The sequence below is a fragment of the Gobius niger genome, assembly GCF_951799975.1.
Source record: "Gobius niger genome assembly, chromosome: 3".
Taxonomy (NCBI): Eukaryota; Metazoa; Chordata; class Actinopteri; order Gobiiformes; family Gobiidae; genus Gobius; species Gobius niger.
The window spans coordinates 35,397,365-35,414,244 of NC_136854.1; the positions used below are offsets into that span (position 1 = coordinate 35,397,365).

Consider the following 16,880-nt stretch of genomic DNA (forward strand, 5'->3'; position numbering starts at 1 on the left):
CCTCGGAGACAAAAAGTTTGGGCAACCCTGCTTTAGAGCGTTTTATTCAATCAAATCTGTGTCTCCTGCTGCTCTGAAATCAACAAGTGAGCATAAAATCCTGTTGATTTAAACATAATTTTTGCAACAGCCTTTATAAAATAAATTTAAGTTTAGTCCACTAACAAAAGTGCAAAAATATATTTAAATGTAAAAGTACAGGAATGGATAAACTATGATGCCAGTGATCACAGAGATTTGAGATTTTGGTGGTTCTGTGTGGACAGGGAAGTCAATGAGGAAGTGAAGGGGTAAGTGAGGGGCCCCAGAAGGAACAGGCCAGAAACTCCACTGGATGTAGCAGATAACGTTGAGAATCTTTTTTTTTTTTTTTACTAAACTTTTCATTTGACTTGATATGAAGTCCCTATCCCTTGTAGAAAAGTGGACTGTTGTCATTCACTTAAGCATAGTAACAGGAAGTACAGGAGTGACAAATTATCCTCTAAACAGTATTTGAGGAAAGGCACAAACAACCGGAGCTGTAAACCAGTGTCCCGGATCAATAAAACAGTAGAGTGGAAAACTGATAGATCCGCACAACTGTGACTCACCGATTTTTGTGTTGCTCTTACCGGCAGTGATGTTTCGAGCCTCTTCAACAAAATTAACGACACATCAGCGCTTGTCATCAGTTTGGTTCAGCACCGCTCATTACGAATACAGAAATAAATCCTATGCGCAAAACATGTTTGTTACCTATGAGGGAGTTGAGTGATGAATAGGACGACACCCGCCTCATCTTGTCAATGGTCTCGAATGACAGTATGTACTCGTCGTTGTCGGGACTCCCTAAGGTGCTGCTGGCGCTGCTGCTCGTGCTGATGTTTCCGGGAGAGAAGGCTCCTTGTCCGCCTAGACGAAAAAAGAAAGCCGTCTTACAGTAAATCTATAAAGAATATCCCCGGCACTGTAAGTGTAGGAAGCATTCAAGAGGAAAAACAGGTAGCGCTTATTGGATTAGGCGGGCACTCAAGCTGCTGCTGAAGTGCTATATAAATAAGTTTACATCATTATTATAGTTGTAAAAGGACAAACGCAGTGCAAATGGGCCAAACCAAAATCAAATAAGACACTGCTGTAAAACTGTGCGGATCAAGTCTAGTTCCTCGTAGCTTTAATTCAAGCTGACAAAACCTGGCGAGATATTACTTTGATTCAGACTGAACCACTGAATCCTCTGGGCTGGAATGTGGAGATGATGAAAATACAGAGATAGTGAACACTGGTGGGAAAAAAACAAAACAAAACTCAGAGGCTCGGCTACAGAGTGAGCAGTTGGCCAAAAAGGCACTGACCTTTCTCCTGATGCATGTGTTACTCAGTGATGCAGATGGAGCCAATGTTTGCTGTTGTAACAAATCAGCGAGGACAGCCCGTTGTTTACTGTAAACCGTTTGCGTAATGAAAAGGCCAAAGATTTGCCTTGAAGTGCATATGACAGGCGATAATATGACTCATTTAGATGGATCTGTTGTGAGTAAATAATGATCATTTTATTTCAGTGAAGCAGTGATTTTAATGAAGAAATGTTGGGAATAAAAGTCATTTGTATTTGAATGTTTAAGCTGCTGACAGGAAGTGACATTGACAGAGGTAAAGTTCCATAGCAGTTTGACTCATCTCCCATTGACGTAACATGGTTGGAACGGCAACAGTGTCAAATTTGCCTCCATCTATGTCACTTCCTGTCGGTGTCAAATAAGGAAGTGAAACTTTAAGCATCACAACATCTTTCTTTCTTTCCTTCTTTCCTTCTTTCCTTCTTTCCTTCCTTCCTTCCTTCCTTCCTTCCTTCCTTCCTTCCTTCCTTCCTTCTTTCTTTCTTTCCCACTTCCTTCCTTTCTTTCTTTCGTTCCTTTGTTCGTTCCTTCCTTTCCCCCTTCCTTTCCCCCTTCCTTCCTTCCTTCCTTCCTTCCTTCCTTCCTTCCTTCCTTCCTTCCTTCCTTCCTTCCTTCCTTCCTTCCTTCCTTCCTTCCTTCCTTCCTTTCCCACTTCCTTCCTTTCTTTCTTCCTTTCTTTCTTTCGTTCCTTTGTTCGTTCGTTCCTTCCTTCCCCCTTCCTTCCTTCCTTCCTTCCTTCCTTCCTTCCTTCCTTCCTTCCTTCCTTCCTTCCTTCCTTCCTTCCTTCCTTCCTTCCTTCCTTTCTTTCTTTCTTTCTTTCTTTCTTTCTTTCTTTCTTTCCTTTGTTCGTTCCTTCCTTCCTTTCCCACTTCCTTTCTTTCTTTCCTTCCTTTCTTTCCCTCTTTCTTTCCTTCTTTCCCTCTTTCTTTTTCTTTCTTTCCCTCTTTCTTTCTTTCTTTCTTTCTTTCGCTCTTTCTTTCTTTCTTTCCCTCTTTCTTTCTTTCTTTCTTTCCCTCTTTCTTTCCTTCTTTCTTTCCCTCTTTCTTTCCCTCTTTCTTTCTTTCTTTCTTTCTTTCTTTCCTTCTTTCCCACTTCCTTCCTTCCTTCCTTCCTTCCTTCCTTCCCTCCCTTCCTTCCCTTCCTTCCTTCCTTCCTTCTTTCCCACTTCCTTCCTTCCTTCCTTCCTTCCTTCCTTCCTTCCTTCCTTCCTTCCTTCCCTGTGTCATATGCACTTTAAAGATATTACACCTTGTTTATTTAAAATTATTAAAATTGATAAATCTCCACCACAAAAGGAGCAGTCTGACATGTTTATGAAGACATACCACTAGTCTTTCATTAATTTCTGTATATATGAATTGTTTGGCTTACAACACAAACATATGAGCATTGCGAATTACACAATCTAATGTGTTGCCGCTATGCCATGCTATGTTTCCTCAATATACGGTACCTGTTTTTTGTCCACATACCATGAAAGAGGGAGTTTTTTTTGTTGTTGTCCAAACTCTTTCTTTTGTACCACATTTCAAACACCCCAATTCTTCACAGAGATGATTTAATAAGTATGTTTCACAGCTTTCCGGGGGCAATGCTGTCAGGGTAAAATAAACAACTAGCTGGCTCACAATTCATATAAAGTCACAGCGCACAAAGGCTTCATTAACAAACGTCTGCGTTCACAATATACTGAAGGACAAAACATTTCTTATTACACCACTAGCAAAAAGCAGGTAATGGACTTCTATATTTATAAAGGCCAAAAGTGCATTGCTGGCTGTGTACAGTGTAGCTGTGACGATAATTACAATATCAACTTGTCGTTCAATAAATGACTTTATTAATTTATTATTTTCTACCCAAAGTCAGTTGTGTTTCTTTGTATTTCATGTTCATTGTGGGATATTTTAAGGTTAAGTACTACTTGAACAGAGCTTGTCATTTTTAAGCTTTAGAGTTAGTTTCTGTGACATTATAAGGTCTTCAATATCTCTTAAAGCAGAACTAAGTAACTCTTGCCCCTACAGGCCATAAGCACAACTGCAGGTGTCGTAGCAAGTTGCGATCTTTTAACGTATTAATTGTCCGTGAGAGTAAATACTACGCTGACAGAAAAGGCGAAGGGAGAGAGGGATATTGTACATCCAATTATACAATGGATATATTTTTTTTTCACTCAAACATGGCTGTAAATACTGTTTAAGTGGTGCTAGCCCGCAGCTAGCTTTGCCCGTTAGCCTGTTAGCTTCTTCTTCGTGATTCCATTTGTATGTATTGGTTGCTCCGGTCCGGTGGCAGTCAAGTTGCAATTGTGGTTTTCTGGCAAAAGACACCAGGGGGAGATGAAAGACCCTCCAATCATCCCATTAACACTTGTATCAACCCCAGATGGACAACGAAAAGGATTTATTAAGGTAAACAAGTTACTTAGTACTGCTTTAATGTGATAGTTCCCTACCTCAATATATTGAACTTTAGATTTTGTGTAGCCAAAACAATATTAAATGTGTGTATTCTATATATTCTATATATTTCCAATGAGTATGTGGTTTTAAAATGTTGGTTCATTGATAAACGACTCTTAAACTTAAATATAAATGATAAAAAGTGGTTTCGTCTCTGATAAACAGAGCCCAGTGCACTTCAGCACCATGGACAGCGCCTGCTGCTGAGTCTGCTTTCCGCATATTAGGCCACTTCACACTTTTAGCTTCGCATCTCAAAACATGTGTTCTGTGTTCATCTCCTCCATTATGCAAATCACAGCAGCGTATGATATTTATTAACCCAATCACTTTGCAAAGCTTTTCCTGCACACTCGCGGAGCTGGGAAATGGCCAACTTATTTTCCACAAATCCTGTCCACAATCTCCCAGTAATTTTATGAATATTTACGGAGTTGCTCACGGGATTAACAGTAATAAATTGCAAAAGTTTGCCCGCGGATTGCTACTTTTACAACCAGCGCAGAGAAAGATCACGGTTGAATGTGCTGGAGGCTTTTGTTAAATTCATTCCTTTTATCGAGCCAGTTAAATCTTCTTTGTCTTGATTCGACAGTCCGTCTCCATCCCTGCCTGCGTTTATTTATGCCCCTTGTCCACCTTTGTTGCTACCCTCAATATTTCTCCCTCCCTCGCTCCCTCCCTCCCTTCCTTCTTTCTTTCCTTCCTTCCATCCTCCCTTCCTTCTTTCTTTCCTTCCTTCCTTTTTTCTTTCTTTCCTTCCTTCCTTCCTTCCTTCCTTCCTTCCTTCCTTCTATCCCTTCTTAACTTCTTCATTTCGTTCCTTTCTTTCCTTCCTTCCCTCCATCCTTGCCTTCTTTTCTTCTTACTTTCCTTCCTTCCCTTCTGTCTGTCTTTCCTCCCTCCCTCCCTCCCTTCCTTCCTTCCTTCCTTCCTTCCTTTCTTCCTTCCTTCCTTCCTTTCTTCCTTCCTTCCTTCCTTCCCTTCTTTGCTTCTTACTTTCCTTCCCTTCTTTCCTTTCTTTCCTTCCTTCCCTTCTTGGCTTCTTCATTTCCTTCCTTTCATTCTTTCCTTCTTTCCCTTCTTTGCTTCTTACTTTCCTTCCTTCCCTTCTTTCCTTTCTTTCCTTTCTTTCTTTCCTCCCTTCCTTCCTTCCTTCCTTCCTTCCTTCCTTCTTTCCTTCCTTCACTTCTTCCCTTCTTTACCTCGTTCCCTTCTTTCCTTCTATCTTTCCTTCCTTCCTTCCTTCCTTCCCTTCTTTGCTTCTTACTTTACTTCCTTCCCTTCTTTCCTTTCTTTCCTTCCTTCCCTTCTTTGCTTTTTTCTTTCTTTCCTCCCTTCCTTCCTTCCTTCCCTCCTTCCTTCCTTCTTTCCTTCCTTCTTTCCTTCCTTTACCTCGTTCCCTTCTTTCCTTCTATCTTTCCTTCAATCTTTCCTTCAATCTTTCCTTCAATCTTTCCTTCTATCTTTCCTTCTATCTTTCCTTCTATCTTTCCTTCCTTCCTTCCTTCCTTCCTTCCTTCCTTCCTTCCTTCCTTCCTTCCTTCCTTCCTTCCTTCCTTCCTTCCTTCCTTCCTCCCTCCCTCCCTCCCTCCCTCCCTCCCTCCCTCCCTCCCTCCCTCCCTCCCTCCCCTCTTGTCTTCCTCACCCTCTTCGTTGAGATTGAGGTTTTGCAGGCTCTTATTCAGGTTGCGTGCCGTTGTAGCCGCGCGAATGTTGGTGTAGGAGTTGACCGGTCGCAGGCGTGGGATGGCCGGGCTGTCCCTCACTGGAGTCAGGTTTCCAGGCTCTGTGTGAAAAGAGATAAATACGTTAAAACACACAGGTGCACCAAATGTGAAATTGACAAGGAGAATGCTCTGGTTTTACTGACTTACTGTGGCATGGCAGTAAGTCAGTAAGTTTTTTTTTGTACTATTTGTGATTTAAAGCACTTCATACATAACAAAACTTAACACAACAACAAATAAGATTCACACGATCAATAAAGTAGACGGTTTTAAATCCAGACTTGAAAGCTGTCACACCTTCGGGACGATAAATTTAGGACTTTACATAAATGTAGTTTACGTCTTAGCCTGGTAAAACAGCTCCTTCAACTTTTTGAAAGGCTAGGAGGTAGTAAATATTTCTTATGATTTGATGTTGATCCAATCATAGCCAATCATTTTTAGTACATCTCTCAAATGTTTAAAGGTGCATTATGCCACGTTATATTTGACCCAGCGGCGGTATGGGTGGTCAGCATGGCGCCTTAACTTTCGATCACAGTGGTCTCTACAATGCTCCGGGATCAATTGTTTTGTAGGTTTTCTGGTGAAAGGTAGGCCTGTTGTTTTAATAGTCGATATATCATCTCTACAAATATCCCAATAAACAAAAATATTGATATTTCATCTACATTATTTTGGTGAAATCCTGATAAAAAAACACTGTTAAATTAAACCTGGTTAGAATTAAAAGTACATTACATGTATGGATTCCGATAATACTGTACATTAATGCAAAAATAATGCGGGAGGTGTTCCAGCCATGTCCTATTGGGAGGAGGCCTCGTGGAAGTCGCAGGACACGCTGATGGGACCATGTCTCCGAGCTGGCCTGGTGTCGCCTCGAGGTCCCCCCAGAACAGATGGAGGAGGTGTGGGTGAATCAGGAAGTTTGGGCATCTCTGCTGAGACTGCTGCCCCCCGCGACCCGGCCCCAGATAAAGCGGAAGAAAATGGATGGATGGATGGATGGACAAGGCAAAAATAGAGCAGCCTATATGTTTTCTTTTTCTTTTTAAAATAACCTCCTGCACACATGATCGAAAGTACAGGCGCCATGCTAACCACTCTTACAACCTCTGGGTCACTACAAATACTGTACCTACTTTTATTTGCAAAATGCACCTTTAAGATTGTTCCTCTTAATAGAACCCCTTAACATTCAGGGCTAACTTTTGAACTTGGTCTCAAAGGCTTGTGTCCAGAAATCATATTCAGTTAGAGCCCGATGTCACTCCATTGGCTACACTGGGAGCAAACGAGTTTAAAATAAAGCAATAATAAATATATAAAATCATCAAACTGTGTATAAACTTAAATCAGTCACAATCACCCGGTGTCCACACAGTCTCAAGGTCTTTACCTGCGGTGTTGGCTGGTGAGGGCACAGAATAGTTCTTCTCTTCTTCTATGAACTGAAGGGCCACTGTGCAGAAGTTACTCTCGTACTGGACGACCAGATGACTCAGCGCTACAACCAGCTCCTGTTAATCGTGAACAAAGGAGCATTAATTTACAAACTGCGGATTATTCGTCAAGGTAATTTCCTCATGTGATTAAAAAATGTAACAAAATCCTCAGATATCATGGGACAAAACTGTGATAAAGCCTTTCCTATAAGATTAATGTCTCTATCAAGGACCTTTATTAAAAAGCGAGATGGATTTTGAGGACAACATTGCCTTAAGCACAGTTTAGTCCCATTTATGACTTCATTTTAAGCTACAAATTATTGGATAATGTTTCTCCAATGCGGCTACTGCAAGGACAGTGATAAAGTCGCACCACTAATTTGCCAAGGCCTGGTCTATTTCTTGGTTCTCGCTATAATTTTCTAAATATAACCTGAGCATTTATTTCATATGGATTTTTATCTTTGTATCTATGGTCTGCCAACTCATTTTCTGTTATAAATCCAATCTCCCTATCTTTGTTGATTGATTAGGCTTTTTTTTTTGTACAATGTGAGTTTCTTGTGACCACGTTTGCGTAACCATTTACACGTACTGTCAGTGATCGAGTCAAAGTCTTGGATGATTTGACGACACACTGACCGTCGGTGTCCTTCGCCCCGTGTTCGAAGACCTTTTGACATGCGGGCATCCCACTGCGGATACTGTAAGTGTTAATGTTCTGTGTTTGAGTGTCGGTGCAGTGACCTTGCGGACCACGGGGCTGCCGTCGTTGATGAGCTGAGCGAGCATCATGGCCACATTATGGTCTATGGTGGTGGAGTGGTCTGTCCTCTCTGCAGAGTTTCCCACAAAAGTCCCCAAGGCAAAGACTGCAGCACACCGCACCTGTAGAAACAACATTTACAGACTGTAGGTTACAACAACATAATGTCCAAATTGTTCTTGATACTATATTGACAATTTGCTGGATACGGGAAGGCAGGGTTTCCCTTTTGAACAGAATACTTCATTGTCTACAAATATCTATAAATTGCTCATTGGAACCTGGGGAAAAGGTCTGCTTCACTGTGGGACGCAAGTTTTGATTCAATAATATGAGAGTGTAAATTTGATGCTTCAAACAAAGGTCTGGGCTCATTAAAGGGACTATACAGAGTTTAAAAATGTTAAAATACAAGTATTTTCCTCCCCCTACATGTTCCAGCAATGTCCTAATGTGTAGAATGATCCCAGACCTATTCACCACAATTGCCTCTAAAATCCTGCAATGTCACTCAAAAAGGTGTTAATTCAAGTCCGAAGTGCCGTCAAGCACGAGCTTAATATAGAAGGTGCAGTTACACGTAAGACCTGAGGTGGCAGTGAGTATAAAATGACCAACTTGCATCTAGTACCTTTAAAGTGATAGTCTGGAAGTTTGCGAAATGAGGAGAGAGTGTGAAGTATGAAAGTAAACAGCCAAATTCGTCCCCTCTTTAACCAGAAAGCCCTTCTTAGTTTGCAAAATAAGGAGAGCAGAACAGAATTTTCAAAAGGAAACGATCAAGCTCCTCCCCCTCACTCCTGATTGGACCCGACAGGCTGGTTCACAGGAAAAGCTCGTCTCATTGGTCAACGCAGGAGGATACGAGACTCTCATTAGTTGTTGAGATCCGGGAAGGAGGGACTTTACAAAAAAATAATATATGTACACAATGTTATTACTTACTTTACGTCAAAATACAAGACCCGGTGGTCAATTTTGTACATTTTATAAAATTGGTCAAACATTTCAACTTCCAGACATTCACTTTAAATGTATCATTCTTTTTTTTTTCTCACTGACTCCAATGAACCTGTTGTTTGTATGATTAACTCATCACTACCAGTGTTGAGGGTAACAAAAGGAACGAGCAACAAAAATATATTACTTTTTTCAGTAATTAAGGAATATAACTTATTACTTACACAAAAGGCGGGAACATATTAGTCATTACATTTCAAGTAACTTGAGTTACAATTTAAATGCATAAACTAAAAAATGCCAAACTCCTCCCAAATAAAATGCGGCACCAAATCAAGTTGGACACTGGTGAATAAGATCTGCCTGCAGCTGCGTGTGGTTAATGTCAAAACAAAATATAAGAGAATGGGGATAGAGAAGGAATAATACATGACTGCACTTTTGTTCTGTGGCATCATTACCATTTTCAGTTTATATTTTGCCGAAAGCAACTCAAAGTAGTGTAACTCGGCTACATTGAAACAGTAATATGTAATACAAACATATTGCATTTTTAAAGCTGTAATCACTAATACAGAATGCATTACAAATTTTAAGTAAGTTGCCCAACACTGATCACTACATGATAAACAAATGATGTTCCTTAAGGAAGCAGTAGCTCATTTTGTAAACTGTTTGCCCTCAGGTCCAAAAGGCGCTGGTTCCTGCCCGTCCACACTGCCGTTGCGTCCTATGTTACACTATGCCTCCAGTGTTTGCATACACTATGCATCAAAGTGAGTGATTGAAGAGTTCCTTGACGTAAAGTGCTTTGAACGCCCAGTGGAGTTAGAAAAGCACTCTGTGAATCTGACCATTTTATTTATATAACGGTGAAGGCAATATGTCTGCATGTAAACAGACTTTAAACATAAATCTGCTTTCTTGCCTGGGAGCCCAAATATTTACTTGCCTCATGTATCCAGACTGTTTTACGAGATGGTAAAGCCAATCAATTTTCTCCCATGTACCTTATTGCACTGGAGATTATCACAGCGGTGCGCACCGGTGAGCTGTTATTTGCCAGTCTAACTTATTACTTTTTGGAGCGCGCGGCTGAATGTCTAATCCAAAACTTGCTGTGTCTCTGGCGGTGTTTCCCTTGAGGGATTGGATGCGCAAAATGAACAAAATTACTGTGCAAAAGTGATTATTTGGGGTGCAGTGTTTGTTGCCAACAGAGGGATAGAGCCCGATGCATAACCAGTTTTTAATCCTGCGTTGCCTCGGTGCACAGATGTCGCTTTGATATAGCCGATTCATTTTGATCAAAGCACTCCGTACAAACATTGTAGATACATATGGAGAAAGAGAGCACTATAGCAAGTCAAAAGCTCACTCAATCTGCAGCTTGTAATTGCTTTTATTCACTGTTGTTTTAGCCAAATAATTAAACCGAGACATCTTTACTCAACAATGTCACATCATCCAAATCAAAGACGCTTCATATTTCTGTGGCTTATCCATTAATAGGCCAATAAAAATAAATTAAGAAAATGAAAATTGTTGCTACATAAAACTAGGAGTGATATCGTCAGCTCATTTTATACATGTGCACTGGGAACATGTTTGAAATGTGTCTTTGCGGTCAACTTAGAAGTATTATAAAGGACCTCGCACTCTGGACCCTTACATTGGCGGACGTTTATGAGATTACGTTAATGAGACGAGACGAAACTGGGAGAATGTCGTTCATCAGACCGTTCGCAGCCAGAGCTTGTGAGCGGAGCGAGAGAAAACACCCGCAACACGTGACACAGAGCGGCGAATTCAGCCCACATGTGCTCACATGCTGCAGGCTGCGCCCCTCTCTCCCCCTCACACGCTACAGTCTGCGCTGACAATTACACTTATGCCTTTTGTGGTGCCATTTGACTGTCACAAGCTCAGGACAGCCGGTCAGCCTTCATCCCAATTTCCAATACCGGTACCTTATTTTCAATAGCCTATCTAAATGATTTTGTTGAAATATTAATACTTAAGCCTTCTGAGTCTTCGTCTGACTAAAATATTACTAAAACACATTTAGAAATGACTAAAATGTGACAAACTGAAAGAAAGAGGGCTGTTAAACCTTGGGCCGACCTAGACATATCATTAAAGGAATAGGCCACCGTTTTTACATACTGAGAAATGTTCTTACCTTAGCTTTGACGAGTTCTATAGGACCTGTCTGGTCATCCCCCGTGCCTTCTATCACGTAAACACAGCGCAGACGCCGTTAGCATTTAGCCTCACCCCCTCTCCTCTATAGCTCCAAAACAGGTCAAGATAGAAGCTACCAAGCTCTTCCACGTTTTCCCTATTTAAATATGGTTACGTGAAGTGTTACACTACAAAGTATAATTACACAAAATTAAACAATGTGGATTTTCTAAGCGGATAAAAGGGGGAACTATAATGTAAGGCGTAGTAATACCAGGAGTAGTTTGGCATCCGCACAGTAAAGTGAAGATTACTGCGCAGTAAAGTGAAGATTACTACGCGGATTTCGAACTACTCCTGGTATTATTACGCCTTACAATATAGTTCCCCCTTTTATCCGCTTAGAAAATCCACATTGTTTAATTTTGTGTCATTATACTTTGTAGTGCAACACATCACGTAACCATATTTAAATAGGGAAAACGTGGAAGAGCTTGGTAGCTTCTATCTTAACCTGTTTTGGAGCTATAGTGGAGAGAGGGAGAGGCTAAATGCTAACGCCGTCTGCGCTGTGTTTACGTGATTGAAGGCACGGGTGAAGACCAGACAGGTCCTAAAGAACTCGTCAAAGCTAAGGTAAGAACATATCTCAGTATGTAAAAATGGCCTATTCCTTTAATGGACACGTGCTGCATACCAGACGTTTGGATCACTACTCTGATGAGGCTAAATAGATCGACTTTATGGTACGTCTCTCCTCTGCCCCTCTCTGTAAAGTTTTCCTCTATATATGCCGATTAAAGTGCATTTCCCCTCAATCTCATGCAAGAGCCTCTCTGTATTTAACCAGAGAGAGAGAAATTACCACAGTATAACATCAGGCAAGAGCGCATGTACATGTCGCTGCATTGACAGGGCTCGACTGCTTGACGCTGCTTGTCTGATGATGCGGGTTTTGGAGCGAGACCATGTGAAAATGGACTAAACTAACACTGAAGTCAAACCATCTGAAACCAGAGCGGTCTTGGGCCGGACCACAAGGCGCTTCTCCATGTGTGAAAACAACCCAATACAAGAATCTCAAGACAGAGACTTGGAGACTGAAAGGTTTGCGATTTGGAAAGATTATTGTTACATAAAAAAACTGCAGTCTTTTGTAGCCCGAGGAAGAACTTCTTCGCTCAATTCCTTGTTTGGTGCTGGCAAATTGTGGTTTGATTTACACACAGGGCTTCAGCAATTTTCAGATTAAAAGCTGAATATTCCCATTAGCTTTAACAAGTCGTTGCTCACTCACTTAGTGGCTCAAAGTGGTTTATTTTTTGTCAAAATTGTGAATGAATGTGCCAAGTGATTGGTTAAATATCATTATCTCTCCGAGGGTTAATTCCTTGGTTCCACCCCACCTAAAGCCCGCCCCCTTTCACAAGCCTCACCAGACAGTGATGAATGAAGCACAGCAGAAAAATAAAATAAAACAGAGACTGCAGTATGAAAAACAAAGCGACCACAACAACTCGGAGCTGTTTTAATGCAAATCTTTTGGAACTTTTGGCAGAAAATACAATAGCCTCCGTCTTTTAGCTCGAGTGTGTGGGCTGCTCTGACTTCGACTAAAACAACAGTGTCATCAGGGCGGCTTCCCAAAAGACATCTGTTTGAATTCAATTAAACTTTTTGCTTAGTCGCTGATTGTGTCTCCGCTAAACAACTCATCACTATTTGACTGGTTTAATGACTTCGGGCTGTGGCAAAATAAAAAACATGTACAGCAATGATGGGCAGTGAGGGATCGTGCAGCTTTTAGACAGATAATAATAAAACGCAGAGTAAATTATAACTTTATGAAGTACTTGTCATCTATTTGGGATGTGCTGCATTTGGCATTTGCATAATAATTATAATGATGCCTTTGCTTCTCACTGTCATTTGAGGAAGATATGAAATTATAGCTTAAAGAAAATTCCCCATTGTATTCTAAACTGCGGGACATTACGGGTAATAGAGGGTATGCGCTTGCATCATTTTCATTCATGCATTCTCTTCACTTAATTGGCTTCTGCAGCCATTCAACATAGGCTTCCCGACTATGTTGCGATTTTTGAGCTTCTGATCTGATATTTTGACCCTTCATGCTGGCTGATACCGATATGATCCCGATCCTTTTTGTATTCTTATAATGTTTTTAAATTTCTAAAAAAAAAGCAAAACAGTAGATGTTAGAGTTTCAGCTCTATCTGCTCCTAAAGGCCTTTCAGGTCTGTTATGTTATGTTCAGGTCTGTATAAGACATAAATACGAGTAGGACCACATGGCTAATTATTATGCATAAAAGTTAGTACCTACAGGAGCGCAGGTGGGTGCGGTCCTGAATCCGTATGGGCTCCGGCCTGCTGGTTTACCACAGGCTCACCACCTACCGTCACCGATACCGATCCTGAATATCGGCTCGGGACATCCCTATCACACATAAAGCCCTAATGCTATGCCAGACACCGGCAATATGTTTCAATAAGTTAACACAAAGCACTTTGAAGGAGACGTAACACATTTATATGTAACATTTGCTTTGTGTGTATTCAGAGCAAAGAAGCAACATCGCCATGGAGACGGGCTGTCCCGCTCCCAGATATATACACATTACAAAGCTGTCAATGAAATGCTTGGATTTTACTCATTTTTGGTGAAATGCTACGCTGTGGCTTTAATTGAACATACATATCACTTCATGGACAAACAATGAAACTCTGCTTCAGTTCTTACAGCACTATGCTCAAACCATTTAGTTTTGCAAGTCTTGCAATATTTTTAAGTCATTATCAACACACTGCTGAGGTATGAAGAGTGCTATTTCTGTAATTGCGATCGATGGCAGATATTGGAGCTTTGTGTCTTTTGGGTGAATTGAAGGCGATCAAACGAGTTATTTTTCTCTTGTTTGATGGTGGAAGCAAAGTGGTTCTTGATGTGACCCAGACCAAAATTCCAGCCCCATAAATAATGTCAAGTTAAATGTAATTCATAGCAAGCAATTATTTACACAAAGAAAACCGCAATTGGAATAGTTTTTGGTCATATATACCCCCTTTGTTCATCATGTGTGTTACTATTTGGGCAAAGAATATTTTTGATGAACGTACCCTCTGGATGCTCCTGGTGATCTCAAATGAGGTGCCATCAGAATATCATCAAGTGTTGGAAAATGGCAATGCACCCTCTCATATAGATACATGGGGAATATAGCACAGAGAACTTCCTATTCTCGTAAAATAATTGGATATTGTGGCAAGTTAGATGTCACCTTTTTCTTTTGCACAAAACACGCCTTGGGCATCGTCAACTGTGAACGTGTTGCCAAGAAACTACTTCCCATCATGCCCCTCAGAGTGAGGTATTTTCAGGGCAGGTCTAGACTTGAACAGATGTGAATGCAGACCTTGTTTTGAACCCTCAGTGTGAAGCAGCTGGTTGGACGAGAGGTAACAGGACACACAGATTTTGTTCATGTTTGGTCCATGTTTTGGGGGGAAAGTGTCAGAGCAGGGCACTAGAGTCGGGGTGAAACTCAGGGCAAACTCTCCCGGACGGTCCCTCTGCTGCTCACAGGAACAAAAACGGTTGTGTTCTTAATGGTACTCAGTAAAGACCTCTGGGAGCTTTGTATTTGCAACAGCTTAGGGAAAATGTATGACAACAATATAGCAAAAACGCTTAAAGTGCATGAATCGTGCAAACTTGAGCCTTGAAACCATTGTTTTCGGTGCCTCAGTGATGTTTTAAATCTGTATTTGTAAAGAAAAGACAGCTAAAAGTGAGAAACTGGGCTGGTCAGTGTTTCAGGACCGGTCTGGAGTCCCAAAACAAACACTTTCCGCTAAAGCCACACTAGTAAAATGACAGCGCTGCGATGAACTACTGTAAATACACAAAGTATAAATGTGAGAGCGTCCTTTAGGTTAATACAGTCCTGCCCTCTTTACCTCGGGGATGGGGTCTGACAGCAGAGTGTAGAGCTTCTCGTGGGCGCTGTCCCGGACACCGCACCACCGCGCCGGGTCAAAGTTCTGCCATATCCGCCCCAGACAAATGGCCACCCACTGGCGCAGCAGGGGGTGAGGGTCAGACAGCTGCTCCAGGCAGTTGGCGATGAGATTACCCTGTAGACAGGCCTCCTGAACGAAGAACAAAAACACAGCCAAGTCAGAACGAGAACTCCTGACCTGGAAAGAAGAAGTATAAAAAGACTTAGACTCAGAGTATAAAGAGTTCAAACCAAGTTCATTTAGACTATTGATAATTCTCATTTCCTTGTTATTGTTATGTTGTTATTTTATTGGTAATGTGCATGAATAGAGTGGGGTAAATTACAATCACAGTTATAAAAGTCATCACTGCTGTTGCCTTCATGACAACTGTCTTCTCATCTTATCTCATTCCAAACCGGTGTCTATTTAATTTCTTTCTTGAGAGCTTGCAGTCAGTTTGTTGGTTACTGGTTTATGCTGGTATGTATAAAGTAGTAGCTGATCATTAGAAGCACGTTTTGTGCTGATGGCAACAGTATAGTCCAAAATGTTACGCAGTGTGCCTTTAAAAGGGCTAGATGTAAGTTGGTGATTTTATACTCACCACTGCTATCTCAGGCCTTATGCGTAACTGTAGCTTCTATATTAAGCTCGTGCATGACGGCACTTGGGACCCGAATTAACACCTTTTTGAGAGACAGTGCAGGATTTTGGAGGCAATTGTGGTGAACAGGTCTGAGCTCATTCTACACATCAGGACATGGCTGGAACATGTAGGGGGAGGAAAATACATAATTTCAACATTTTTAAACACCGTATAGTCCCTTTAATGTCCTCAAAACAAAACCCAAAAGAATGGGGAAAGTGAAAAGGAAACGTCTGACTGCACTTTTGCTCGGTGGCATAATTACTATATTGAGTTTATAATTTGCTAAAAGTAAGTCAAAAGTAACTCAGCTACATTTACGAAACAGTAATATGAAATACAAACATATTACATTATTAGAGCTATAATCAATAATATAGAATATAACACAATTTTTAAGTAACTTGCCCAGCGCTGAAAATTAATACAATTAAATAGTAGGAACCTACATAGACTATGTTCGAGAAGAACATATGAGGAAAAATGTCAGGTCTGCGCATTAAAAAGAGCACAATGTTCAATTAGTCGAACCAGGGTCACAAGGTCTAGGTCCGCACATAAGAGCAAAAATAATGACTTGTTCGAGCTGTAGCCATTGACCTGGAGTTTATGTTCACCTTTATTATCATAATCGTTGCGCGGCCCAGTGGTGCGCTTTAATACGATATGATATAACAACAACATGATGTCTGCGTCCTTTCTGAACACCCTCGAGCAACACAAAGGCTTCGAGGCTGGACCGAGACTCATTAGCCGGTTAATCAGCGCTAACCTGAACACCTCACTCAGAGATCAGGAGCCCGGCAACAACGCCAGCCTCTCCTTTCAACTCCCACAAGCACTTTCCAATTTTACATCCAACAAAAGGAAGAGGTCTATCGAGGGCCGAGAAGAGGGGGAGACAGAGACAGAGAAATGCGAGTAACAATTAGGTCAGGCAGGATTTGGCCTTTATCGAGCCATTTTAACATTTCAGCTTTTGTGAACATGTTTTTTGTGCTTTATTTCAAGGTACTTTCAAATTGTTCTCAGGGACATGTGTGCAGAGGGAGGTTTTGGAGTCTAAAACCACATCACCAGGTCTACATTCAGTGTTGTTAATCTAAGCAGAGGCGTTTAATTGAATGTTAATATCAAAACAAAGCATTAAAGGGATATTTCAGGATTTTTGACATAGGGCCTACCCTTCCTAGTAATCCAGAGTGTTGCTGATTTCTGGAGATATTAATTTTGTAATTGAAGCAGTTCTAATATTTGAAGAGTTTCGTGGC

General features: G+C 41.1%; 1 protein-coding gene across 5 annotated transcripts in view; it reads right to left on the bottom strand.

The window, feature by feature from the left end:
• The window catches only part of rptor (regulatory associated protein of MTOR, complex 1), a 298,884-nt gene that overhangs the window by 98,091 nt on the left and 183,913 nt on the right, over positions 1 to 16,880 (bottom strand). For all 5 annotated transcript variants that reach the window (XM_079553276.1, XM_079553279.1, XM_079553277.1 and 2 more), the window contains exons 17-21: positions 14,919 to 15,110; positions 7,776 to 7,916; positions 6,980 to 7,100; positions 5,496 to 5,636; positions 739 to 894 (exon numbers count right to left, since the gene is read on the bottom strand). In XM_079553276.1, the coding sequence (XP_079409402.1) occupies positions 739 to 894; positions 5,496 to 5,636; positions 6,980 to 7,100; positions 7,776 to 7,916; positions 14,919 to 15,110 (751 nt within the window). The remainder of the gene's footprint in view (positions 1 to 738; positions 895 to 5,495; positions 5,637 to 6,979; positions 7,101 to 7,775; positions 7,917 to 14,918; positions 15,111 to 16,880) is intronic.